Consider the following 26703-nt stretch of genomic DNA (forward strand, 5'->3'; position numbering starts at 1 on the left):
GACGTCAGGGCTCCGCGCGGTGGGCGGTGCAGGGTGGGTCGCTAGAGGCTGGCGTTACGCTCCCGGTCGGCTCGCGCGGCGGAACCGGCGGAACCGGCGGAACCGGCGGGTCGGGGACGGTCCGGCGGCTTGTAGCTCCGAGCGGTCCTGCCGTCTCAGTGAGCGCTGCCTCGCATCTCGTCCCCGCCCGGACCGACCGCGCCCCACCCGCGCGTTCCGGGACGATGACCCCGCGGCTGCCGGGCCCCCGCCCCCCGGTCGGTCCTCCGCCGGCCGCGCCCGTGATCTTCCAAAGCGCAGGTCCGGCTGCGCCCCCTCCCCGAGCGGCCCCGCTTTGTCCTTGCTCCCCCCACCGGACCCCCGCCCCGCTCCCCCTCCTCCCGCAGGACGAGCGGGTTCTAGCCTGCGGGGCTGTCTCCGAGTGCCCTCCCCCCGCCCCTCAGACAGCTCTCAACTGCAGGTGTTCCGTTCGTCCCTGTTCCAGTGAAGCCTCCGTGAGGACGGGGACCCTGTCGAGTCATTGACAGCAGCCCGCGTGCAGCAACGAAGACCCAATGCAGCCATAAATAAATAAATGTATTTTGTTTTGTTTTTTTTGCGGTACGCGGGCCTCTCACTGTTGTGGCCTCTCCCGTTGCGGCGCACAGGCTCCGGACGCGCAGGCTCAGCGGCCATGGCTCACGGGCCCAGCCGCTCCACGGCATGTCGGATCCTCCCAGACTGGGGCACGAACTCGTGTCCCCTGCATCGGCAGGCGGACTCTCAACCACTGCGCCACCAGGGAAGCCCCATAAATGTATTTTTTAAAAAGAAGAAGTAAGGTACTTCAGGAGTTCCCTGGTGGTCCAGAGGTTAGGACTCGGCGCTTGCAGTGCCGGTTGGGGAACTTGGGTCTCTCCACACGGCCAATAAATAAATAAAATAAGGTACATCAATAATACTGAAAAGAACAGGAAACACTTACGTGTACGGATTTGTGCCAAAAATAAATCGCTCCAAGACCATTCAATGAAGGAAACAATCTTTTCAATAAATGGTCCTGGGACAACTGGTTATCCACATACAACAGAATGGGTTTGGACCTCCGCCTCGTACCAGACACAAAAACGAACTCAAAATGGATCCGAGGCCTAACGTAAGAGCTGAAACTATAAAACTACTACATCTGTGACCTTGGATTACGCAGTGGTTTCTTAGATGTGAAACTGAAAGCACAACCAATGAAAAGAAACCATTTGGGCTTCAACAAAATTAAAAACTCTTTTGAGTCAAAGAACACAAACAAGAAGGTGAAAAGATAACCCACAAAATGGGAGAAAATTTGCAAATCATATATCTGATGGGGATCTACTATCCAGAATGTACTTTTTAAAACTTGTAACTTAATCACAAACAATCCAATTTAAAAATACACAAGGGATCTTAATAGACATTTTTCCAAAGAAGAAATACAATTAGCCAATATGCCCATGAAAAAAACCTCAATATCATTCATTACTCATCAGGGAAATGCAATTCGGAACCACAATGAGATACCACTTCACACTTACTAGGATGGCTATAATTTTTTAAATGGACAATAACAAGTGTTGATGAGGGTGTGGAAAAATTGGAACCCTCATATATTTCTGGTGGGAATGTAAAACGGTGAAGCCACTGTGGAAAAAAGCTTGGTAGTTTCTCAAAAAGTTAAGGATAGAATTTCCTTATGACCCAGCAATTCCACTCCTAGGTATATATCCAAGAGAAATGAAAACCCATCCACTCAAAAACTTGTATGTGAATGTTCACAGTAGCATAATGCTACCTTAAAAAAAAAAGGAAACAGTCAAGTGTCCATCAACAGACAAAGGGGTGAACAAAATATGGCCTTTCCATAGAAAGGAATATCATTTAGCCATAAAAAGGAATGAAGCACTGATACATGCTAAAATATGGATGAACGTTGAAAACATGCTAAGGGAAAGAAGCCAGACCCAAAAGATCACATATCGTGTGATACCATTTATATGAAATGTCCAGAATAGGTAAATCCGTAGAGGCAGAAAGTAAATTAGTGGTTGCCAGGGGATGGAGGGCGGGGAATTAGGACTAACTGCTAAGAGCTAAGGGATTCTTTTCCGGGTGATGGAACGTACTGGAATTAGACAGTGGTGATGAGTACACAACACCGTGAGGCTACGAAAAACGCCAACGTTGACACTTTAAAATGGCGACTTTTATGTTCTGTATGTCTCCATGAAACGTATATTGTTAGGAGAAGTCCATGCAGAACATTGTTGGGGAGAACCCCATTTATTTAGGGGGGATACTGTAGGCGTGTTCACGTGCCTGCATATCCTGGGGAAGTTTCTGGAAAGACAGACATTGCTAGCACCTTGACTGCTCTGAATGGAGGTGGGAAAGGGCTCTTTCACTTTACACTTCACTCCCTTTGACACTGTTTCAGTTTGTTTTAGATCATGAGTGTCTTTAATTCTTATAATTAAATATGTTTTCCCCACTGTGGAAAACAGTGTAGCAGTTCCTCAAAAACCTAAACATAGAATTACGATATTGAAACAGGAGGGAAGGGGGCAGGGCACAACCTGTAAAAGGTTGTGGATACGACAAAAACTGGTTAGAACCCATTAGGTCCAAGATGACAGAAAACCTAACTTCCAGTGGACCTTGAGCCTCATTACATGCTCATTGTAATGCATCAGTTAAATGACACACCCACAGGTGCCCGGACAGTTCGGAGGCTGACCCTAAAAGGCCAAAAAGCAGGAAGTGGTCCGATTCCTGGAAATCCCTACCCCTTCTCCAAGGTAGTTGGAATAACCCTCCCACTCATTAGCCTATGAAATTACCCAGCCCTTAGAAACTAACCACCCAATATTTCGGGGCCTCTCACCTTCTGAGCTGGCCCACACTCTGTCTATGGAGTGTTTCTCCCAGGGCCGCTCTCACCTTCTGAGACAGTCTGCATTCTGTCTAGGGATTAAAGAACTCTAAATAAATCCACATCTTACCTATCACTCTGTCTCTCACTGAATTTCTTCTGCACTGAGACATAAACACCTGAGCTTCATCAAGTCCTGAGACCAGGTGTGCCATCTTACTTAAAAGACCACGGGTTTGAGTCCTAGCCCGTGGGTCTGAGTCCCAATCTGGGTTTTGGCTGGGTTCGCATCCCATCTCAGTTGTGTGGTTTCAATATGACCCAGCAATCCCACCTCTGGGTATGAACCCGAAAGAACTGAAAGCGGAGACCGGAACAGATACTTGCACACCCACGTTCGCAGCAGCACTGGTCACAACAGCCAACAGGTGGAGGCGTCCTCACTGCCCACGGAGGGTTGAATGGATAAATAAAAATGTGATTTATGGACTCAACAGAATTTCAGTCTGAAAAAAAAGAAGGAAACGCCGACACATGGGACAACATGGATGAACACTGAGGACTTTATGCGAAGTGAAGTACGTCAGTCATGAAAGAACACACACCGCGGTACGTGATTCCACTCACGGGAGCCCCTAGAGACAGAAAGTCAGATTCCTAGCGACAGAAAGTGGGACGGTCGGTGCCAGGGGCTGGGGAGGTGGAAGGGCCGGTGTGGGCCGGTCTGTGTAATGAGGGCACAGATGCAGTTTGAGAAGATGAGAAAGTTCTGGAGACGATGCGTGTTGATGACTGCACAACGTGACTGTGCTTAAGACCACCGACCTGTACACTTAAACATGGTTAAGATGGTAAATTCTATGTTTTTTTTACCACAATAAAGAAAAATAATGTTTTCATGAAAAACCTTTGGTGGCAATGTGGATGTTTCCGCTGCTTGAGTTTCCACCTTTCAAGTGACTGACAGTATTTTTATTTATTTTTTTTGCGGTACGCGGGCCTCTCCCATTGCGGAGCACAGGCTCCGAACGCGCAGACTCAGCGGTCATGGCTCACGGGCCCAGCCGCTCCGTGGCACGTGGGATCTTCCCGGACCGGGGCACGAACCCGTGTTCCCTGCATCGGCAGGCGGACTCTCAACCACTGCGCCACCAGGGAAGCCCAGACTGACAGTATTTTTAAAAACATTTTTAAATGGGTGAAATGAGCCCTGTTAAACACTTGCCAAGGACTCCCCTTGCCCTTCCAACCACCCTGCAACAAGCAGGGAGGAGCGGAGGGGCAGCTCATTCCCTGGGCTTCACTGGCGGTGGTGGTTCAGTGATGTCTCAGGCACAGACAGAAACGCACATTCTAGAGGGATTCCGGGCACCGCAGACACTGCCCGTTCACCCTCAGTAACCCAGGCCCTGCACTCTGAGCAGGCGGGTGTAGAAAGGGCTCGGGGCAGCCGGGGGAGGAGAAGCAGAGGACACACGTGCACTTGTCATATTTGCACTTGGGGGGAAACCCCACCAGCCTAGATGCTGCTCGCCCAGCACCCGATAGGCTGAAAGGCCTCACTGTGGACTCTGAACGGTCAATGGTAGCGTGCAGTCCTTCCGGAGCTGTGGCAGGAGTGGGGCCGGGCCGGGCGTTCCAATGTGCTTTTTGCCCCAACACCACCAGGCAGTTGACTCACATCTCACACTACCCACCAGGAGATCCCGCAGCTCAAGGGCTCAGGCCGGCCCGAGTGCCGTCAGATGCCCACTGCAAGTCAGGTTGGCACCTGTGCTTCCGACCCACCGGCTACATATGGAGGGTTCTCATGACCCCCTCCTCAGGTTCAATTAACTTGCTAGAGCAGCTCAGAGAACTTGGAGAAACATTTTACTTAAATCACTGGCTCATCGTGAGATGACATAACTCAAGAACAGCCCGATGGAAGAGGCGCACAGGGCCAGGCCTGGGGCAGGACTCGGGCTCCCACCGCGACTGCGCCGCTCACCCCGGATCTGCAGGGCTTCACGGCCCAGAAGCTCTCCCCACCCCCTTCCTTTTGTTTTTGGCTGGAGCCTTCCTTACACAGGTGAGATTGATGAAATCATTGGCCATCAGCCATTGATTCAACCTCCAGCCCCTCCCCTCCCTGGAGGTCGCAGGTGGGAAACTGAAAGTTCAACTCTGCAGTCACAAGGTTGGGCGACCAGCCCCATCTCAGGTGAGGCCCCAAATTCGGAAACATGAATTCAGGTGTGGCAGAAAGGGGCTTGTAACGAATAGCAAAACACATCTCTCTCATCACTTAGGAAATTCCACGGGTTTTAGGAGCTCTGGGCCAGAAACAGCGCTGAAGACCAAACACGTTTCTTATTGTAAATTATCATATACCACAGAGTTAAAGGAAACTTCTGCATCTAAGATCACCGTGATGGTGAATTTTACACGTCGTGTGGATCGGGCCGTTTTACACCTTGCCTCTGGGCGTGTCTGTGAGGGTGTTTGCAGATGAGATTAGGATTTGAATGGGGGGGCCCCCCAGAGAAAGGGATAGGCATCATGTAAGCAGTTGAAGCCTCAACAAAACAGAAGGTGGGAGGAGGCGCAGTTTGCCTTTTCCTGCCTCCCTGTTGAGCTGGGACCCCTCCCTCCTCTCATCCCCTGCCCTGGGGCTGGGACTCACACCATCAGCGCCCCGGGCTCCCTGGCCCTGGTGCTGGGGCTGAACTGCGCCCCCGGCTTCCCTGGGCCTCCGGCTCACACGACATACACGGCATCTACCTCTATATATGGACATCTATCTATAGCACATATGGATATATGCACGGGTATACGTTCTGCTGGTTCTCTAGAGAGCCCTAATACAGACACAGATTCAAATCCCAACAGAGGCCATGCAGGTGACACAAACGTGGGGAGCAGGCAGGGGTAAGAAATCAGCAGCTCCTGTCCAAGGATGAACAACAAACATACTTGGCCTCGCCACTGGAGGACGGCAGAGGCTGAAGGGGTGCGGTAACTTGGGTGAAACGAGCCCAGGCCCAAGGGGCCTCTGGCGAATTGCTGCCACGGTGGTGGCGAGCGCGTGGCGTCACCTAATCTCTTGACTTCTTTAAGTAACCCAAAATCTGGATTTTTTAAGTGAAATTTCACAATTTCTAAAAATCGGTGACGATGTCAAAAAATTTTTACAGGGGGCTTCCCTGGTGGTGCAGTGGTTGACAGTCTGCCTGCTGATGCAGGGGACACGGGTTCGTGTCCCGGTCTGGGAGGATCCCAGGTGCCGTGGCTGGGCCCATGAGCCATGGCCGCTGAGCTTGCGCGTCCGGAGCCTGTGCTCCGCAACGGGAGGGGCCACAACAGTGAGAGGCCCACGTACTGCAAAAAAAAAAAAAAAAAAAATTTTTTTACAGAGGGCAGGCCAAATGGAACGCAACTGCAGGTCAAGTCCAGCGCCAGCCCCCAGGGTAGGAGCCCCCTCTGGAAAGCCCAGGGCGAGAGAGCTGAGCCCTCCTGCACCAGCCTGCGCTGGCCGGCAGGGAAAGCCTCTGTTTCCGGCGGGGGGGGGTCCAGGTTCCCAGGGAGCAGAGGGGGCCCCGGGAGGGGCCCAGAGACTTTCACAAGCCCCAGTTTCGAAGGCAGCCGAGCTCACGCCCATCGGGGCCAACTGTTTTCTACCTTCATCGTTTTGATGAAAACGTTTCTGAGTGGACTACACATTTCTCCTTTCTTAAAGAAGGCTGGCAGAAGCTTGCTGCTGGTGGGAAGGAGCCAAGACCTAAGTTAATGGTTTTAGTGCTTTTCTAAGTGTGGGAAGAGGTGAGAATCCAGGCTCATAAACGACTTCTCCAGAAAATGCCTGCCTCTCTGAGGGCCTGTTCTGCCAGTTTTCCCAGAGCACAGAGAGCCTCACCCTCATCTTCGCCCCGAACTTTCCGGGTGCGCTGAAAGTCAGCGGCTGCCTTGGGTGGTGACTCAATCCCTGCAGACCCGCGTGGCGAGCGACAATCTTAACTCGGCACCTCCGTAGCTACCGAGGCTGCGGTCACTGCCCTGACTCCCCACAGGCCCGGGGGTGGCTCCACTCTGGGTGTCGGCTGTCCCTTCCCCCTGCTGGCAGCTGAGGCGACTGCTCACTGGCGGCCTCAGCAGGGCGCCTAGGGAGGGTCTGGAGCCCTCACACGTGGCCGGAAGCCTCCGGAGACCCTGCCCTGAGGCTGGCCGAGCCCTGGCTGTCCTGAGTAAGCGACGGTGCTGGATGGGAAGGGATGACGGGAGGGCCTGGTCTTCAAACTGGACAGATCCTCTCTGCGTCTCCCTAGGAACAGGGAGTGTTCACGCAGATACACGCGGCAGGGTGCCCTCCGTGGACACTTGTTGGCGGCGATACGACCAATTGGACCCCGTGCTCGCCGTGTGGAAGAGAAGCCCTCCCAGGATGGCTTTAGCACGTGAGGACCAAGGAGAAGGGGAGGCCATCGGGCCTGGTACAGCAGCTCCCAGCCCTGCCAGCAGCCGAGGCGCCTCTGCCTTCCACGTGCCTCCAGGTGCCACGGTGAGCCTCATGGTCACTTCACAGCAGGGCTGCTGTGCTCCCAGCCATCACACCTGAGGTTCCAGCAGGAGGAAGGGGCAAAGGCACAGAGCGATGCAGCCGCACCTGTCCGCTTTTATTACAGCTTTCCCGGAAGACCCACCCAGCAGACTTCCACGTCGTCTCATGGGCCGGAACCAGGCCCATGGTCACTCCTAATTACAAGGAAGGCTGGAAAATCAGCTACTTTTTACGTGCACATTGCTGCCCAGACAACAATGGGGTTTTGTTAGCTCAGGCAAAGGTGGAATGGCCCGTGGGGAGAACTCGGCCCCCCGGCTAGATGTGGGGGGAGGGTGTCAAGTTTTCCGTGGCTCCTTGGAGACCGGTCCCCAATCTCTTTCTTAATTTGAGCCTGTTGTGGGAACCAAGGAGAATAAGGACATGCTCAAAGCTGGCCTCTCTGTGCAGCGAGGTCGCGGGTCTCGGGCGTGGACCGCCGGCTCGGGCGAGGCCTGGTCTCCTGGCGGCCCCACGCCAGTCGGTCAGTCGGGGGAAGGCGGGGGGATGGGCGAGAGCCTGGGCAAAGGAGCACCTTCCCCTTGGCGGGAGGAGGGACAGCAGGCGGCTCCAAGGACTGGTCAGTGCCCCGCTTGGCCAATTTTCACAGCACCAGCCCCCCGAGCCCACTCGGCACCAGGCCTGAGCACCCAGCCCTGAAGAAGACCCCCACTGCCTTCCCGGTCCCCAGGGAGCCGCGTGGTGACAGCAAAGGTCCCCGCCCCTCTGGCCTCAGCTGTAAACTGGGGACGCAGTGACACTCCCTCCGGGTGGTGAGACCCAAGAGGGCGTGAGCACAGCTCCTGACCCAGGAGAGCACGGGGAGTAGCAGAGGGAGCCAGGTGGCCGCGAGGTGAGGGCGGGGCCGAGGTGGGGAGGGGACCCCAGGGCTCTAGGTCCCGCTCACAGACGCAGGGCCCGCTGGAGCACACGCTCATCCGCCACCTCATGGGGCAGCGTCACCACCAAGCCCCTGTCCTCCTGCATCGTGCGGCAGATGATCTCGTAGGCCTTTGGGTTCCCGGACCAGCAGCGGCGGGCCACCTGCCGGCGGGGCGGGGAGAGGGCGTGCAGCGTCGGTGCCATGTCGGCGCCACGTCGGTGGCGGGTCAGTGGGTTCCCACCAGGCGTTCCCAGCTCACACCTCCTCCTCTCTTGGCCAGAAAACTGATCCACCCGCCTGTGACGACAGTGGCCAGCCTTCTGCCCGGACTCCTCCCCGCCCTCTGGGCAGGGGCCCCAGGCCAGGCCCCCGGCGTCGTCCTCAGAGCGCAGGGGCCTCGGCTCGGCCTTCAGACCTCTCTCCCGCTGGGCTCCTTCCCTCCACCTGGCCGGGCGTCCTCAGGGCCCCCTGGACGGAGGCCTCGGCGCTCCCCCCGCCTCTTGCTGCCTTCCTGCCACTCCCCACCACCCCCAGCCATTCCCTCACTGCCTCACTGCCTTCAGGACGAGGACCAGCCCCCTCTGCTGCGGCTCCACCCCTCCACTCTCCTGGGCCACCCAAGTCTAACCCTAGCGTAGGGCCCCCAAGCCCCTCCCCATTCCACTGACATCTGCAAATGCCCCCCATCACCCCCTGACCTCTCATTTGTGCTGCTTCCCCCTTCAGGCCCCGTGGCCATAGAGAGGGATAGAGCCCCACACCACACGCACACGCGCAAGCAGGCACGCGAGCAACACCGCCCGGGCCCCCTGCGGACACAGGCTGCGCTGGAAAGAGCCCGTCTGAAGAGGAGGGAAACCCTGGCGGTGGCTGGAGGGGAGACACAGGAGCAGCGGGGGCTCCGGACTGTCTTCTGGGAGGAGGGCAGGGCCACTGATGGGGAGGGGGCCAGGTGGTCACTCACTCCGTTGGAGACGTCCCAGCTGAGCATCATCTTGGCCTTCTGCTCAGCCTCCTGGGTCCCGTCCAGCACAAGGCCAAATCCCCCGTTGATCACCTCACCCCTGCGAGAGGCAAAAGGTTCCCAGGTCACGCTGGGTCCGACCCTGCGAGGGGCAGGCCTGCTTCGGAAGCGCTGTCTGGGGAAACAGGCCTGCAGCCCGGAGCCTGCCTGTGCCTAATGGCCCGAGGGATGCAGGCTGCCCGCTCGTGCCTCTGCGCTCCACCTACAGACCCCAGGCCCCCCTTCAGGGCCCCCAGTGTCGCCTCCGTGGGGGGCGGGACCACCTCTTCCGTGCTTCCACGGGGCTCTCTCTTCCTGCCGTCCTTTGCACTCTGCCTTCCTGTACTCGCATTTGGGGTCCTGATTACTTGATTTGAGGGCCGAGTTCCTTGAGGTCCAGCATTTCCTGGACCACCTCCGCTCCCGGGTTTGATGTGTTCTGGGGTCACTTGTGCTTTGAGAGCCGTCATTCCAATCTCGTCATCCACGTGTGCCCGTGCCCGTGCTCTCCCGCAGTTTTTCCCCATCAGCCACGGAGACTGCGTCCTTCCTGCAGCCCCTGGATCCATCCCCACTCTCCACGTCTTTCTCAAAGGCTCCTGCCCAGCTCACAGCCCTGACCCTCCAGCCCCTTTCGGTGACACACAGAGGAAACGCCCTCAATCTCATCAGCTCCTGCCAGGTTTTACTGCCAGGCTCAGGTCTCAGATCCTCCGGCCCCTCCGGCCTCACCCCCTTCTCTGCCCAGCTGGACCCTCGTGACAACCCCAGCTGGTTCCCACCAAGAGGGTGAGGACCCTCCGCCCCATCCCACCCAGGGGGCGGACGCAGAACTCCTGCGCCCGGGCCTGCATCCCTGCAGCCGGCAGCCCTGTGCCCGCGAGCGGGCTCCCAGCGCTTCCTATGGCCCCTGTGGTGGAGGAGGCTCTGCACGGATTCAAGGTCATCACCACTCGCTTGTCAGAGGCTGGTGCCGGGGATCAGAGGACAAACCAGGCGGCAGCCACAGTCCTTTGACCAGAGAGGACTTTTGGAGATTAGAACGACATCTTTCGTTTCGGTAGCCCGAAGCCCAGATGGTCAGAGGGCAAACGTGCTCAGCTCCAGGTGACCTCTGGAGCAGTCCTGAGCCCAGGAAGACAGCAAGAAAGGAGGACCTGTATCTCGGAGCAGTTGCTGGACAGAGAACGATCCCGTTGAGAAGGACATGAAAGCAGAACCCTATGTCACACGTAACAAGAGTCAGCGCCAGATGTACTAAGGAAGGAAGTACTCAGCATTATAAGATGAACAAGAGCACAGAACTCAGGAACAAGAGCACACAACTCAGGAACAAGAGCACACAACTCAGGAACAAGAGCACACAACTCAGGAACAAGAGCACGCAACTCAGGAACAAGAGCACACAACTCAGGAACAAGAGCACACAACTCAGGAACAAGAGCACGCAACTCAGGAACAAGAGCACACAACTCAGGAACAAGACCCTGGGAGAGAGCGACTCGAAGCAAAACAGCAGAGTCTGAAATTCTTGCCCACCAGCCCGGCAGCCCTGGGTTTCAGGCAGTGGTACTGGCCAGGGCTGAAGAGGTTATGCAAACAGGAATCTTCAGGCCGGGAACTGTGGCGCCCACAGCGCGCACACAGTGACGGTTCATGTTCACAGGCGGGGGGCCTCGGCCGGGCGGGGCCTGTCCTGGCTCCTTCACAGGTGACTGCGGGCGGGTGTGCTGGGAACCCCAGGCAGAGCCACACTCTGGGCGCAGCCGCCTCATAGGTGGGACCATCGAGGTGATTCGACGCGTGTCTTTGGAGACCCCCGTGCACAGCCCGCGCACCACAGGAGCCTTAGCTGCCGTGACTAACCTCCACCGCTAGCCCGCAAAGCATGCTGCTCTCATGACCATCTGTCCAGGAGAAACAAGCTCCTCGGGGACCCCATGCACAGCCGGGTTCGAGGCCTGCTCTAGTGAGGAAACAGCATCAGTATCCAGATAAAGACGGTGCATTTACTCCTCAAAGATGTGAGGCCCCAGGGCTGGGCCGGGTGTGAGGACAGAAGGCGGGACACAGGGACTGAGCGGAAGGCTCAGCACCAACGGTGAGGCCCGGACCCGCCCTGGAGGGATGGAACCACACAGTCTCTACGCAGCCGCAGCCGTCCAACCCGCCGAGACCAGGGACGGACTGCCGACTCTCCCGCTCTGCGCCCCGTCTAAAAGGAGCAGACGGCAGGGACCGCGGGCAGGCAGCACAGGACAGACCCCAGCACAGTCAGAGCAGACTGAGCAGAGCAGGGGCCGCAGGGCGACCCAGTGCCGACACTGACCAGCCCAGAAACGCGGAGCCACCAGATAGTGGGAAAACTGAAAGCAAACTGAGAGGTATCAGGGCGGCTAATGACTTAGAAACTTGCTTTTCCAGACAAGAAGGCAAAAACTACAGCTGGAGATGGAAGGACGATCAGGCACAGATTCTTCCCGCTGATTTTCACAGCAAGGTTTGCAGCAGTATCTGGTGTATTAAATCATGGGCTTGTGTGTCTGATGGATTCCAGGTGAATCTGAGGCACTTTCCAAAGGAGCCCTCAAGGGCAGCCACAACCAAGGACCTTGAGGCCAGTGCCTCGCCGGTCGCGCCCTGGCAGAGCCTAGGGGGCAGCCTGGCGGTGAGGGGGGACCCCGCTCTGGGAGCCCCGTGCAGGGTCAGCGGCGAGCAGTGTCCTGGGGCCTCGTGTCCTGCACACTTTCTCGGGGGCTCCGTCCTGCCTTCTGTGGTCCTGTCACCAATGCCGTGAATCCAGGGACAACAGATCTGGGTCCAGATCTGGCTCCACCACCACCTCCGGCCCCTTCAGAGCTGCTCCTGCATCTGCAGCATGACTCAGCACATCCAGGGCCAAAACACCAGGCGCTCTCTCCCGTCCTGGTTTTCTCCAGCCTGTGTCCCTGCAAGGACACGCGATCCGATCACATTTTCCATTCATGAGAGCCACCTGACTGGGCTGCAGCTTGGAATTCCGGCCTCGAAGGGCCCAAGGCCAAGCCAGCCCCCAGGGACGCTCTGGAAGCTGCAGCGTGAAGGACTTGGCTCTGGAGGGCAAGTCCAGGCTTGATCCGGCCAAAACGGGCTCAGAGGTCAGCTCAGAGGTGGCCGGGCCTGGGCAGCTGTCCTCCTCTGTGGGGCCACGGCGCCCCCTGCTGCTCTCAGGAGCCAGGAATCCCGCGCGACCAGAGCTCCCCAGGCGACGCCCCCGCCCAGAGGCCACGCGCACGGGTGTGGCCCCAGCTGCCTGCTGCCGCAGTTTCCGCATCTGTAGATGGGTTTCTTTTCCAAGAGGAGGCGAGAGAGGGGATTCAAACGCTTGCCACGCGGTCCACTTGCAATAAACATTAGTTATTCACCACTCTTAGCAGCAAACGTGACTTCATGGTTTATAACAAGAAAGACGTATTTGGTCTTTGTCCACTGTTCCTGGCACAGAGCTCCTAAAACCCTTGGAATTAATTTCCTCTGCTGAGAGGGATGAAGGTGTCTTTCCTTATGTTGATGAGGTGACTCTGGGAAACCACCCAAGGATGGGGCTGGATGCCAGTGGAGCCACCGTGTGATCAGAGGCCTGGAACGTGGGTCCCGGCCCCTGACCTTCCAGGAGGGGAGGGGGGCTGGAGATGGAATCCGTCACCAGTGGCCGTGATGTAGTCAATCACACCCATGTAAGGAACCCTCCATAGAAACCCCGAAGGAGCGCGTTCAGAGGGCGTCCAGGCTGGGGAGCCAGAACGCTTCCACATGCTGCCGTGCCCGGCCCCAGCCTCACAGGGTCCCTTTGGGTCCTCAACTCATGTATCTGCTCATCCGGCTACGGATTCACATCCTTTGATATCTTTTGTAATAAATCAGAAATCCAGTGAATAAATGGGTTCCCTGCGTTCTGTGAGCTGCTCTAGCAAACCAGTGGAACCCGAGGAAGTGGCTGCAGGGACCTCTGATCTGCAGCTGGTGGGTCGGAAGCACGGGTAATACTGTGGACATGTGACTGGAGTCGGGGGATGGGGTGGGGGACAGCCCTGTGGGACTGAGCTCTCAGCCGTGGGATCTGACGTTATCCCTGTGCTGACAGTGTTGGAACTGAATGGAACTGCAGGACACGAAGCTGGTGTCAGAAAACCCCCTCAGGTTGGAACTGGGTGCAGCATTATAGGGACGTCCCCACGAGGGAACTGCATCTGTCGCCCACAAGGGAGCCTCCCAGAAGCCCTAGCTCCCTCGCGGCGTGGGCTGGAAACAGGCCTGGCTGGGCAGAGAGGGGCCAGGACCCAGGGAGCCCAGAACCCAGGTCCCCGCCTCCCAGCCCAGCCCCTGGCAGAGTGTAAGGACGGGGCCAGGAGAGAGCTGAGAATTCCCTGGAAAACATCTGTGAAAGCAGCATGAAAACGACAGGAAGGGATGATTTACGGCGCCCACAGCAGGCCTTGGTGTCCCGCGCGACGGGTGAGACCCCAAAGGTGGGGTCTTGGGCAAGGCCCCCCATTTCCAGCTCACACGAGGAGCCCTCGGTAGCGGGAGCTCCAGGAAGCAGGTCCAGGACCCTGGAGGAGACCCCCGAGCCTTGCACAGGAGCCCCAGCTGCACCACCGGCCCTCAGAAACCTCCTTACCAGCCGACACCCCCGCCGTTGTGCAGGGCAACCCAGGTGGCTCCCCGGAAGGCATCTCCCACGAAGTTCTGCACGGCCATGTCTGTGGAAACAGAGCCCCGTCAGCCCCCGAGCAAGGCAGCCAGGCCGGGCCAGGGTCTGAGGGACGGATGGGAACAAGGCAGGGCAACTGCAGGAACAGCAGAAATTCGTATTTTCAGAGCCAAGCAAAGCAGGACAATGAACAAGTGCCCGACGAGCACTGTCGCCCCCTGCTGTCTTCTCTCTGGCACCAAGTGCCAGGTACAGCGCCCAGAAGCATGAAGGACAAAGGATGTGGTGGCAGCTTTAGCTCAGGTGACAAAGAGCGTCAGTCGCACCCTTAGAGCAAACACACTAAAGTTTGGGGGGCAAGCTGCAAATTACCAACTGTCCTTGGCCCATCAGAGGCCTGGGGTCCCAGGGTGGCCAACTAACCAGAACTCTGCGGGGAGGCAGGCACCTGCACAGAAAATGGAACCCGTGCCTCACTTGTGTCTAAGGACTCGCTGAATGACAAGCCTGAGCATGCCTGAGACGGAGGCCCCTGGGGACACGGACAGGAGGGGTCGGCACCTCCTGGGGGCTCTTCCTCCAAACCCCGACTTGTGCCCACAGAGAAGAGGAGGGGGTCCTGGGAATGCTTTCCTCCTAGTGCAGGGCTATGAGATGCAAGAAAAGCAGCTCTAGGACCCGGAAAAGGCCAGGGAGCAGATTCTCCCCTGCAGCCTCCTGAGACGTCACAGCCCTGCCTGCACCTCGACTTAAGCCCTGAGAAACTGACTTCAGACTTCAAACCCTCAGAACTGTGAGGGAACACATCTGTGCTGTTTCCAGCCTCTAAGTCTGTGGTACGTTGTTACCATGGCCAAAGGGTACGAATGTAAACCACATTGACATCAGAGGACTTCAGAGCCAGCGGTACTATCAGGGATGAAGAGGGACATCACACGATGAGAAAGAGGTCAACTCTCCAAGAAGAGACAATAAACCTAAACAAGGGCACACTGAACAACACAACTCTAAAACACACACGGCAAAGTGGACGAGAACTGAAAAGGGAACAGGCGAATCCACAAACACAGTCGGGAACTTCATCACCCCTCTGTCAGTAATTTATGAAACAAGTCAGCAGAAAGTCAGTAAGGATCTAGACAACAGGAACAGCATCACCAACTGACTTGACCTAATTGACATTTAAAGAACAAGCCCCCAAGTGACCACAGAATACACCTTCTTCCCAAGTGCACCAAGATGGACCACGTTCGGGATCACAGTACAACCCTTAACAAATTTAAAAGAACAGAATGAATACAGAGTAAGCTCTCAGACTATACTGGAATGAAATCAAAAGTCAGTAACAGAAAGGTATCAGAAAAATCTCCCCCAACTTGAAAATTTAAAAAGATACTTCTCAATGACTCATGGGTCCAAGAGAATGTCTCAAAGGAAATTTAAAATATTTTGAACTGAATGATAATAAAAATATATTATGTAAAAATGTGTAGGATGCAGCTAAAGCACTGTTTAGAGGGAAATTCATAGCATTAAAATACTTTTATTAGAAAAGAAAAAAGGTTTAAAATCAGTAACCTCAGCTTCCACCTCATAAAACCAGAGAAAGAAGACCAAATTAAACCCAAATAGGAAGAAGATCATACTAAAGATTAGAGGAGAAATCAATGAATTTGGAAGCAGAAAAGCAATTTAAAAATCATTTAAACTAAAAGCTTCTTGAGAATATCAATAAAAATGATAAACTTCTAGCCAGACTGATAAAGGAAAAGGAAAGAAGACACAGGGACTTCCCTTGCGGTCCAGTGGTTGGGGCTCCATGCATCCACTGCAGGAGGCATGGGTTCAATCCCTGGTCAGGGAGCTAAGATCCCTCAAGCCCCACAGCAGCCAAAGAGAAAAAAGAAAGAAAGAAAGAAGCCACAAATGACCAACATCAGGAATGACGGAGTGGACCCCACAGACACTAAAAAGATAATGGAGGAATATGACTCTAAACTCATAAATTCCATAACTTAGACGAAATAGACCAATCCCTTAAAGCATAGCGATGTGGATGGTGTTCCTGACCGTGCACCTCCTTCCCTTGGGATCCTGTCCATAATGGGAGGAGTGCAGGTGCTGGGAGCCAGAAAGCCCCCCAGGACCGGAACGCAGCAGCTCTGGGGTAACAGTAACAATCACGGTGGCTGCAGCAGCAGCAGTCCCTGCCTGAACGCAGGCCGCAGGAGGTGAGCACCTTCTGAGGATCACCAGCAAGGGTCGGGGCCAAGTGCACCCGGGTCCTGGGCATCCGCCTAGCTGGTCCACCTGGCACCCGCCCTGGTTTACAACCGAGCCCGCATCCCAGGACCCCTCCGTCCTGGGCTGGTCACCCCGTGCCATGCCTCTCAGATGCCAGCACCTTTTTTGCAACACCACAACCGACCGAATGAATCACTTGATTGTTAAATAAAATCCAACAGAGAAAAAGTTTAAGTTTGTTGTGTTCCTCACCCGCACAGAAGGCAGAGCCGTCGCAAATGTTGGAGGTCTCCCTAAACGGGCTGTCTGTGCCGCTTACGTCATGGTGGTCTCGGCTCAGGACCACCGGTGCCTGCAGTGTGGGAGGACACAAGAGGTCAGCTACCAGTGTCCACTGCCCAGCACAGGGCAGAGATCAAGGGACAGGGCACACCCGACGCCCTTCGGATTCCCCTGAAAAGCAGACCTCTGGCGGGAGGAAGCACAGGGTTTCTGTTGCCCCTGTGGCTGCTCAGAGACCCACTTTGCGGCCGCCCGGAGCCCCGTGTGCTCTCCAGGCGCTGGTTCCGAGTCTCCTCAACCCCACCCACACTGTCATCACACCCACTTTATAGAGAGGAAAACTGAGGCCTAGAGAGAGCAGGACACCTCCCCAATGTCACAGGGCTGTAAGGGACAGCCTGGTGTTTCGACGGCACTAGAGGTCTCGGGGTTTCACGGGTTCAGTGTCCGAGGAGCTGCCCTGCCCTTGAACAGGCCAAGTATGCTCCCCGTCTTCACCTTTGCCCTGAACCACCTGTGCAGTATTCCGGCACCTTCTGGATACTCAGGCCTCTGCTCTGCGTCTGCAAGGCAGAAGGCCATCCTGACCTGTCGCCCCACATGTCACCTCACTCACTTTATTCACATAGCTCGGCACCACTGAGATCCCCTGAATCGATACCTTTGCCTGCATGTCCAAGTGTCCCTCCACCAGCACCAGGCAGGACCCTGTCTACCTTGTCCTCTGCACAGCAGTGTTGCCGCAAGGCTGGCACCAGGAGGTGCTTAGGAAGGAGTGGGGGGGGGGAAGGAGAGACGGGGGAGGGGGGAGGGGGAGGGAAGGGGGAGGGAAGGGGGAGGGAAGGGGGAAGGGAAGGGGGAAGGGGAGGGGGAGGGGAGGGGGAGGGAAGGGGGAGGGAAGGGGAAGGGGAGGGGAAGGAAGGGGGAGGGAAGGGGAGGGAAGGGGGAAGGGAAGGGGGAGGGAAGGGGGAAGGGAAGGGGGAGGGAAGGGGGAAGGGAAGGGGGAAGGGGAGGGGAAGGGGGAAGGGGAGGGGAAGGGGAGGGGAAGGGGGAAGGGGAGGGGGAGGGAAGGGGAAGGGGAGGGGGAGGGAAGGGGGAGGGAAGGGGGAAGGGGAGGGGAAGGGGGAAGGGGAGGGGAAGGGGAGGGGAAGGGGGAAGGGGAGGGGAAGGGGAGGGGGAGGGAAGGGGGAGGGAAAGAGGGAGGGGGAGGGAAGGAGGGAGGGAGGGAGGGAAGAGGGAAGGAGGGCCGGAAGGGAGGACTAAGGCGCTGTCAGGAAGTGCACATGCACCGAGCGAGGTGGGCAGGGCTGACCAGGAGGGAAACGGGGAAAAGCAGGGAAGGTTGTCATGGTTTGAAAGGGACAATTAACAAAGCCACATGAACCACTCGTGGGAAAGCCACGTTTTGAGGTTACGGGAGCCTCTTTTCTGATAAGAGGTTCAGAGGGGGCCCCTGACTGCCCAAAGTCACACAGCAGGGACCGGGTCGTCACAGCCTGGGTTTGAGGACGGGCCTCCTCCCGCCCGGGCCTGGGCTGGCCTGGTGGGGAGGTGGGGGAGCCCCGCCCAAGCACAGGACAGCCCACCTTGATCTTCCCACGGGCAATGGCTTGGTTGAAGGCCACGGCGATGGCCACACGGCCTTTCTGGTCCGAGTACAGGATCCTGGCCTGGGAGCCCACCACCTGCAGAGAGAAGGGTGAGAGCTGACTGATGTGGGGGAGGCTCGGGGGACACGTCCACCAGCAGTCAGACGGCCGCCTCCAGGGAGGCGAGAGACGGCTCTAGAGTCCAGCACGCACGTCCTGCCCCGCGTGTCCACGTGCAGTCCGGGCCCCCAGATGTCCCTCCTGACCCATCCCCGCAGGGTTAACCCCCAGGGGCCTCCGGGACCCTGACTCGCCTGTCTCCGGGGATGTCACCTCCTGTGGGCGTCACCCCGCTCGACCCTTCCAACCAGAGTAACCCCAGCACCCCAAAAGGCGGTTTTGATGTGTCTGCCTTGCTCCAGCTTGGCACCCAGAATCTCCTTAGTGAGTCTGTGAGGAAGACGCTACTGTGCTCATCACAGGCCCCGTTTCACAGGTGAGGAAATGGGCTGGGGAGGCTGAGCCCCTGCGCACCGCCACCAGGAGGCAGCCCCTCTGGAGCCGGGGGGCGGTCACTGCGGGAAACAAAGGCTCCCGAAAATGAACCACTGGCCACGTTAGGGTTGTCGCTGCCAGCACAGCAGTCGCCGTTAGCACACTGGCTCTCAGCCGGGAGACATCTGGGGACGACTGTGGACATCTTGGGTGCTGCTGGCACGGGTAGGGACGCTGCTGGACTATGGTCCCCGTGACCAAGAGTATCCAGCCCCCAGGCACTCGAACAGGTATGAGCGCCCACGTTCATAGCAGCATCATTCACAGTAGCCAAGAGGGCGAAGCAACCCAGTGTCCACGGCTGGTGATGGATAGACAAGGTGTGGTCCATACACACAGGGAATGTGATTCAGCTTAAAAAGGAAGGAAATCCTGACATGTGACAACAGGGATGAACCTCGAGGACGTGTGCTCACTGAAATAATCCAGACGCAAAAGGACAGGGGAGGGGAGAGGGAGTTAGTGTCTGACGGGGATAGAGTTTCAGCTGGGGAAGCTGAGAAAGTTCTGGAGATGACGGTGGTGATGGTTGTTCAACAGTGTGTATGTGCTTAATGCCACTGAGTTGTACCTTAAAAATGGTTCAAATGGTAAATTTTATGTTATGTGTCTTTACCACAATCAAAAATTCATCTGGCCCCAAATGTCTGCGGTGCTGAGACTGAGAAACCCTGGACCCTCCAAAGGGGGTGCAGGTGTTTCCCTCAGCCGCCCAGGGATGGGGTGAAGCGTGGGTGGGGGGCGTCCACAGGAGGCCCGCGCATGCCAGCCTCTCGGTCAGCCTGTGGCTTCCTCGGCCTCCTGCTTTCCACCCAAAGGCCTTACTTTATTTGCGCCAGCTGCCTCGAACCCTTTAGGAAAAACTGTACCATAAACCAGCAGGGCAACCTTTCAGATTTCCTGGATTCACAAACAGAAAATGGGAGGAACTGACACAGTATTGCCAGCTTTGTCAAGAGTGTACGTTAGAAGAAATAATTAAACTGTTAAAAGGACAACCTTCTGTGATCACCAGCTATCAGGAGACGAGGGACGGAGGGAGGGAGTGTGGGGGGAGGGATGGAGGGAGCGGGGAGCACAAGCTGAAACAAGGGGGAAAGACATAATGTCCAAGTAACTTTAACTCAAACACAAAGAGAGGGTCCCGCTCGCAGGCTTGGGGCGGCGTCCAGCTGGCCGCCCACACACCCTCAGCCCCGCATCCCTTCCGGCCCCTTCTCAGTGGTCGTGCCCCCCCTCTCTGGGCCTCCCTGGACGGGCCCCCATCTCCACCTCTTGCCCCACCCTCCCGGGCCCATGCCCTCAAGTCCAACAGCGACAGCCGTGGGCGTCTCAGGTTCCAGGTGGCTGGCATAAAGGCTTTTGTGGAGAAACGCATTTGTGACCACGGCCCGGAGGTGGCGGCAGCCTGGGCGGACAGGGCTGTACCAGGAAGCCCAAGAGATGGGGCTCAGAGCTCGGGGCAGGCCTGGCTGAAGCCCAGGCCAAGGACCCACTGGTCCAGATGTGGTGGCGGCATCTGGCCATCAGGGTCTGTGGCCAAAGGCCTGTGACCCACACGCCCATTTCTCACTTTGCCCTGGTGCATCCGGTTGGCTGTCTCCTCAGGCCTGTGCACTGCCTGACCCCTCTGCTTCCCCCACTGTCACTCCCCCCACCCAGTCCCCAACCCCACTGAGACCTGAGTCTAGAAGTCAGCTCGTCAGAGACACCCTTCTGACAGGGCCGGGTAGACCAGTCCCCACCTCGAGTCATCCGACTGGTGGTCACTCTCACAGTCACAGAAACGCCCGTCCCCCCAGCCCTGGCGCCGCAGAGCATCAGAGGGCCTGCTCCAAGCCCCACACCACAGCCAGGGGGCACGCGCCGCCTCCAGCATCCCCACCGTGCAGATGGGACGGGAGGCTGAGAGAGGCCAAGCCACTCACCCCAGGCCACACAGCGGGGGAGCCGGGAGACCTGGCTCCAGGGCCCAGCAGGGGAGTGAGGGGAGCCTGCCCCGGAGCCCAGGCCCCCTTCTGAAAGGTCCTGGGCTTCTCTGTCCAGCGGCTCCTGGGTGAGGTGGCCAGTGGGGACATCACCGAATTGGCCCAGGTGGCAAGCAGCACCTCACCCCGGGCACGGTCCAGCTGTCCACCCTGCCCCCTCCAGGCTGAGCCCTCACCAGCCGGTGCTGGGAGGCCTCCCGGATCCAGCGGATGTTGTCCACGTACTGCTGCTCCACAGCCGGATTCACTGCAGGGAGAGGGGAAAGGGTGTCACAAGCACGGGGAGCCCCTGCCCCACGGTGGGGGGCGGCACAGACCCTCCCTCGCGAAGGCTGCAGGGCAGAGGCACCTGTCTGTGTCCACAGACGGAGCCACAGATGGCCTGGAGGAGCTGCGACGTGGAGACGCAGAGGGGCCTGGACACGAGGGGACGGTGCAGATGGACACAGGGGCAGCTACAGGAAGCCAGAGCACCATCAACGGGGCCAGGCAGGGGACCGTGTGTCCAGGCTGCCCAGCACCACCAGGCAGGTGTCTATCAGAGCCTCTGGGGGTCACCCGTCCGCCAGCATCTCCGACCAACAGCCTCACCTCCACCAGCAATGGCCTCCTCCAGCACTGACGTGGCCAGCTGATCCGTGACCACCAGGTCCTGCGGGTCCCCGGATGTGCACACCCAGCGGAAAGGCCCAAATCCCTGGGAGAATATGTCCCTGCAAGGGCAAAAGGCTTGTCACCTGGAGGCTTCCCAGGCTGGCTGCACCCCCTGGCTGGGGTCACCATGGTCCATGGTCGGCGAGGCCGCAGGGGCTCCAGAACTGAGGAGGTGAGGGCCGTGCGCCAGGCGGTGGTTCGTGGGGGCCTGTGTAGTGAGTGGGGCGTCGGTGTCCACAACTGCTGCCAGAAGCCCCTGAGCCACGAACTGGACGGTGACTTCCCCCACCCCACTCTGTCCCCTCGGTGTCCTCTCCCCCAGCTCCCGGTACCCCTCTCAGAGCTGTACCACCTCTGGCTGCAGGAGCAGGGAGCTAGGACACAGACAAGCAGAAATTCCTTAAATTGCTGTTGGAGACAACCTGGAAACCAGGCAACTGAAACTAAATATTGGGAAACACAATAAATTTAAAGCCAAATCTGCTTTAAGTAGGCTGACCTTCCAAGGGGACTCCAGGCAGAGGAATGCAGGGGCCTCCCTGGGCTCACGCGCCCACCCAGCCCCTCTTGGGCTCCCTTCCCACTGCCCCCTGGGGACACCCCAGTGGCCCTGGCCCAACTCTGGCCCCTCCCCTCCCACAATGAACCTCAGAAGGACGCGGGCCTCTCTCGCCCCCCGGGGGTCCCTTCCGGCGCAGATCTGGGGCTGCTCCCCACCCCACCCAACCCCAGCGGCTCAGGCCCGAACTCCACCCTGTCCTCTCCCTCCGGCCGCTCCCTGGTCCCAGCTTGTTCCGGCCCACGTGGCCAGGAAAGCACACGGGCTGCAGGAATCAGGCCCTCGGCCGCCCACTCGGGGCTCGGGCGTGGCCGATCCTGTTCTCTCCCTGAGGCCCTGCACAGGGTCTCTTGTTTCCAGCTCCTTTCCCCCTGCATTTTGGGGTGGAAAGCCCGTGAACCGGTGACATGACCACTTGGGGCCGAATGTAGGCCTCAGCACGTGGCCTGAGCAGTGGGGAGAGAAGGAGATCTTCAGACCTGCATGTCTAGGAAAGACGCTGGAAGGGCCCACCACTCACCCCATAATGTGCTGGACGTACGAGGGGTAGCGGAACTCCGTCCTGTTGGCGCCCGTCTTCCCCACGTCAGCCCCTGTGCACAGAGACCCAGCATCACCTGGAGGAACCGAGGCCCAGCGAGACCAAGGCCCTGGCAGGGCCAGCTTCCAGAAGGGACACGTGGAGCCAACCCACCAGCCACACTGCCCCGCCCGCGAGGCCTGCAGAGAGGGGACCCCCCTCCTTTCTCTCTCACCTGCTCTCTGGGCCTCCAGGAGGAAGGCGTTGCCATAGTCCCAAAAGAAGAAGTTCTCCTGGGCCAGCCTGTTGATGGCCGAGACGTGCCTCCTCAGGCTGCGAGAGGTGTGGTCAGTGGTCAGCTCAGCACTGCCCGCCAGGGCTGTAACCGCAGCCGAACCCCACGAGCCCCACCTCCCTGCTGAGTCTTCCCCCAGCTGACCCCACCCCTCCTGGCTCCACCCCCTGCTGACCCTACCCCTCCTGGCTCCACCCCTCCTGGCTCCACCCCACCTGATCCCACCCCTCCTGGCTCCACCTCTCCTGGCTCCACCCCCTGCTGACCCCACCCCTCCTGGCTCCACCCCCTGCTGACACCACCCCTGACTGGCTCCACCCCTCCTGGTTCCACCCTCCTGGCTCCACCCCTGCTGACCCCACCCCTCCTGGCTCCAGCCACCTGACCCCACCCCTGCTGGCTCCACCCCCTGCTGGCTCCTCCCCCAGCACCTCCTTCCTGGAAGCCCCCGTCCCTGCTGGCTCCTCAGGTCCCCCCCCCCCCCCCCCCCCCCCCCCGCTTTCAGGACCCTGCAGGCAGCCCCTAAATTAGCGCCTACGGGTCGGGTCGTCAGCCAGCCAGCCCGGTGCCGGGGCCAGACTCAGTGCTGAATAAGCAACTGCCCCTTGCAGAAGCGCCTCAGGCTCCCCTCCACCAGCACCTACTCAGCACTCACACGTGCTGGAAGCTGCCCCCAGTGTTTTGCAAATGTCACCCCAGTCTGTCCCCAACATACCCACAGGCCAGGGAGCCCATGACCCCGTGTGACAGAGGAAGAGACCGAGGCCCAGAGAGGTTAAGGGTCTTGCCCGAGGACACACAGCTGCCCCAGGAGAATTGGGCAGAGGCCAGAGCCTCCCAGTCCAAAGTTCCTGCAGGCCATGTGTGCCCCCATCCCTCCCCCGAGCAGCCCTGGGACCTGCATCACCTTTCCTGGACCAGGGCTTTGAAGGCAGCAGGGTTGGAGGCCATGACGCTCTGGGCCTCTGCGAAGCCCAGCTGCACGGGGTAGTAGCCACCGTTGAACGGGTTGTGGCAGGACGTCTGGTCTGACCCCAGGTCCACCAAAAGCTCCCCCGTCGTGTCCAGTTCACGGACCAGGCGCTCCCTGGGGAGACTCAGGTGGTCAGGGCAGGGCAGGCAGTGCCGGGGCCCGAGCTCAGGGTCCAGCCAGGGGGGCACGCAGCGTTTCCCAGTCCACACGTCCAGTAGTCAGGCATGGAGGCTCATCCTGCTTTCCCTCTGGAAAGATCCCTGGCGGGAGGGCTGCCTGGCTGGGCAAAGGCTGCCGTGAGCTCGGCCAGGATCCGGGCCATGAAGGTTGAGAGCAGAGCCGCAAGCTGACACTGGAAGCCTTGTGTCCCGGGAGCACCTGGCCCGGGACCTTGGCTGGGGGGGCTCACCCGGTGTCCCCAAGGCTGCCAACTCCCCCCACTTACCAAAGATCCACCACATTGCCATGGTATCCAAGGCTGAGGGCCTCCTTCCTCTTCCTCGCTTCCCTGGAAGGGGCAAGGGCAGGGCAGCACAGACGGCCCCATTGCACCTGCCCACGGCTACCCACCCCAACACACAGGCCCCAAGCTGGTGGGGATGCAGAAGGCCCAGGAGACACCCAAAGCACCATGTGTGAGCCTAGGCCTGAGATGCAGGGACCCATGAGGTGTGTCTTTTGAGGACCCAGGCCTGAGGAGAATAGCAGACTTGAATGCCCTCGGGAGGACTGGCTGGCAAAGGTGACAATCCCTCCCCACCCCAAGGTGTAGAATTCGATTAGCAGAATTAGGGCTGTTGCTGCGAGGACCCTAACAGGGGTCTGTGTAGAGCTCACTCAAGGCGATCCTTAAGTTGCAGGTGTCCCTAAAGATGACTCTAAACATTATTTGCGGGGCTTCCCTGGTGGCACAGTGGTTAAGAATCTGCCTGCCAATGCAGGTGACAGGTGTTCGATCCCTGGCCAGGAAGATCCCACATGCCGCAGAGCAGCTAAGCCCATGTACCACAACTACTGAGCCTGCGCTCTAGAGCCCGTGAGCCACAACTACTGAGCCCGTGAGCCACAATTACTGAAGCCCGCGCGCCTAGAGCTCGTGCTTGGCAACAGAGAGAAGCCACTGCAATGAGAAGCCTGCGCACTGCAATGAAGAGTAGCCCCCGTTCGCCTCAACTAGAGAAAGTCCGCACGCAGCAACAAAGGCCCGATGCAGCAAAAATAATAATAATAAATAAATAAATAAACAAACATTACTTGGAAAAATAAAAGGACAAAAACTGAAAGCATATTTGGGGGAAACAGAAGATTTGAAAACACGAAAGCCCCACAGACATGGGAGGGTCACCATTCCCATCTGCATCTCTGCATCTCGGGGAGCAGAAATGTGACCAGACGGCTGCTTAAAGCATTTGTTACACTGATTTGGACTGCGTGTGTGTTCATACGTGTGACCGTGGAATTAAGCACCCAAACTGTGTGACAAGAGGGAGCCAGCAGACGGAAAAGGGATATTTAGAGATGACAGAAATGTCACAGTGGTTGAAAGTGTGTGTGAGTGTGCGAGTGTGTATGTGCGTGTGTGCGAGTGGGCACGTGTGCACCAGATGCACCCCCGGGACCGGAGCCAGATCAGGCGGGACCCTTCAGGCCACACTAGGAGGCTGGAACTTCTCCTGTGATTAACGGAGCGTTTTCTGCCAGTTTTCAAAGATCTATGTCCATAAAGTATCCAGTCTTGGTAATGGGAATATTTCTCACACTCTGTGTGTCTTTGAACATTTTTACATAAGCCCCGTGGAGAGCTTGGGCGAGTCTAATTGCAGCAGGTGGAGCCCCCTGTGCACAGGCGAACTCCCCACACGGGGCTCAGTTCTGCAGAGCAAATTCGTTGAGAGGATGCTTCGAAAAGGGCGCCTCATCAGTGGCCTCCAGGGAAGCCCTGCCCCGTCCCCACTGAGATAGCTGAGGAGACGGCACGCAGCGGGGAGGGGCCCAGCGCCACAGGACCAGCCGTGGCCCCCTTGGGGAGGAGGACGGGCCTTGCAGAACCTGACGGGGTCCTGTTGAGAAGCTCCACCTCCCAGGGGTTGAGCAGATCCAAGCAGCCCCTACTGTGCACCAGGCTCCGGGCTGGGCACTGAGGCTCCACGGGGAGAAACGCAAGACATGCTTTTGCAAAACTGTGGCTGAGCGTCAGGGTCACCGAGAAAACTACTGAAGTCTGTCACGCCACGTGTATGGGCACCACGATGCACACGGGCTTCCCCCACGCTCGTGGAAGGGACCAGCGAGAAGCAGAAATTTAGAAGGTCCCAGCCCGGTCTCCCCCCGAGCCGGACACTGTACCTGAGTCTTTCAATGCAGCGGTCCAAGCTGTCGGTCACTTCCATCAGCCAGCCTTGCTTGTGGCGTTTTACGAGGGCCGCTCCATCCACCTGGGACCACGAGGCACGGGTGGAGATCACCCCCTTTCCCAACAGGGCCAGGCAGACCCTACGAGCTGCTGTCAGCACTTACTCCCCCCCATGTCTTGCATCAGCACGCCTGGATTTTGCTCAAGGTGTCGCTGTGCTCGGCCCCAGGGGATGAATCACATCCTACCTAATCACAGCCGCCCTCCCACCGCTTCCAGCCTCCCTTGTGCATAAGAACGTCCATGTGATCCCATACTGACTGATGAAGTAAAAGAAGGAGTTTCTAAGGCATTATTTTCCTGCTAAAAGAGAGTCAGCCATAGCTGGCACTTCTCCTTTTCCCTGCCTTGGATGTAGATGGGATGGCTGGCGCTGGGGCAGCCACTTGTGTGTGCACGAGGGAAGCCCAAGAGAATCTAGAGATGTTGACCCTGACATTGAGCTGCTGAGCCAATGCCAGCCCTGCTGGTTACATGAGAAAAATAAAACCCTCTTTGTGTAAGCTGCTCTCGTTGGGTTTTCTGTCACCTGCAGCCAAGTGAGCTCCTAACAAGTGCACCTGTGCGTGTCACAGGCTTACTGTCGGCCAAG

The 26703-nt window shown here is 57.9% G+C and overlaps 1 protein-coding gene across 3 annotated transcripts in view; it reads right to left on the bottom strand.

The window, feature by feature from the left end:
- Positions 1-6264: 6264 nt before the first annotated feature.
- UROC1 (urocanate hydratase 1) overlaps positions 6265-26703 on the bottom strand; it is a 41659-nt gene continuing 21220 nt past the window's right edge. For all 3 annotated transcript variants that reach the window (XM_082637194.1, XM_082637193.1, XM_082637192.1), the window contains exons 9-20: positions 26045-26133; positions 24144-24206; positions 23633-23812; positions 22666-22763; positions 22431-22503; positions 21289-21410; positions 20874-20944; positions 18152-18250; positions 16536-16635; positions 14007-14088; positions 9308-9407; positions 6265-8504 (exon numbers count right to left, since the gene is read on the bottom strand). In XM_082637194.1, the coding sequence (XP_082493320.1) occupies positions 8364-8504; positions 9308-9407; positions 14007-14088; positions 16536-16635; positions 18152-18250; positions 20874-20944; positions 21289-21410; positions 22431-22503; positions 22666-22763; positions 23633-23812; positions 24144-24206; positions 26045-26133 (1218 nt within the window). In that variant the 3' untranslated portion in view covers positions 6265-8363. The remainder of the gene's footprint in view (positions 8505-9307; positions 9408-14006; positions 14089-16535; positions 16636-18151; positions 18251-20873; positions 20945-21288; positions 21411-22430; positions 22504-22665; positions 22764-23632; positions 23813-24143; positions 24207-26044; positions 26134-26703) is intronic.

This window comes from Mesoplodon mirus (genome assembly GCF_964341445.2).
Source record: "Mesoplodon mirus genome assembly, chromosome: 12".
In the NCBI taxonomy this organism is placed as follows: domain Eukaryota; kingdom Metazoa; phylum Chordata; class Mammalia; order Artiodactyla; family Ziphiidae; genus Mesoplodon; species Mesoplodon mirus.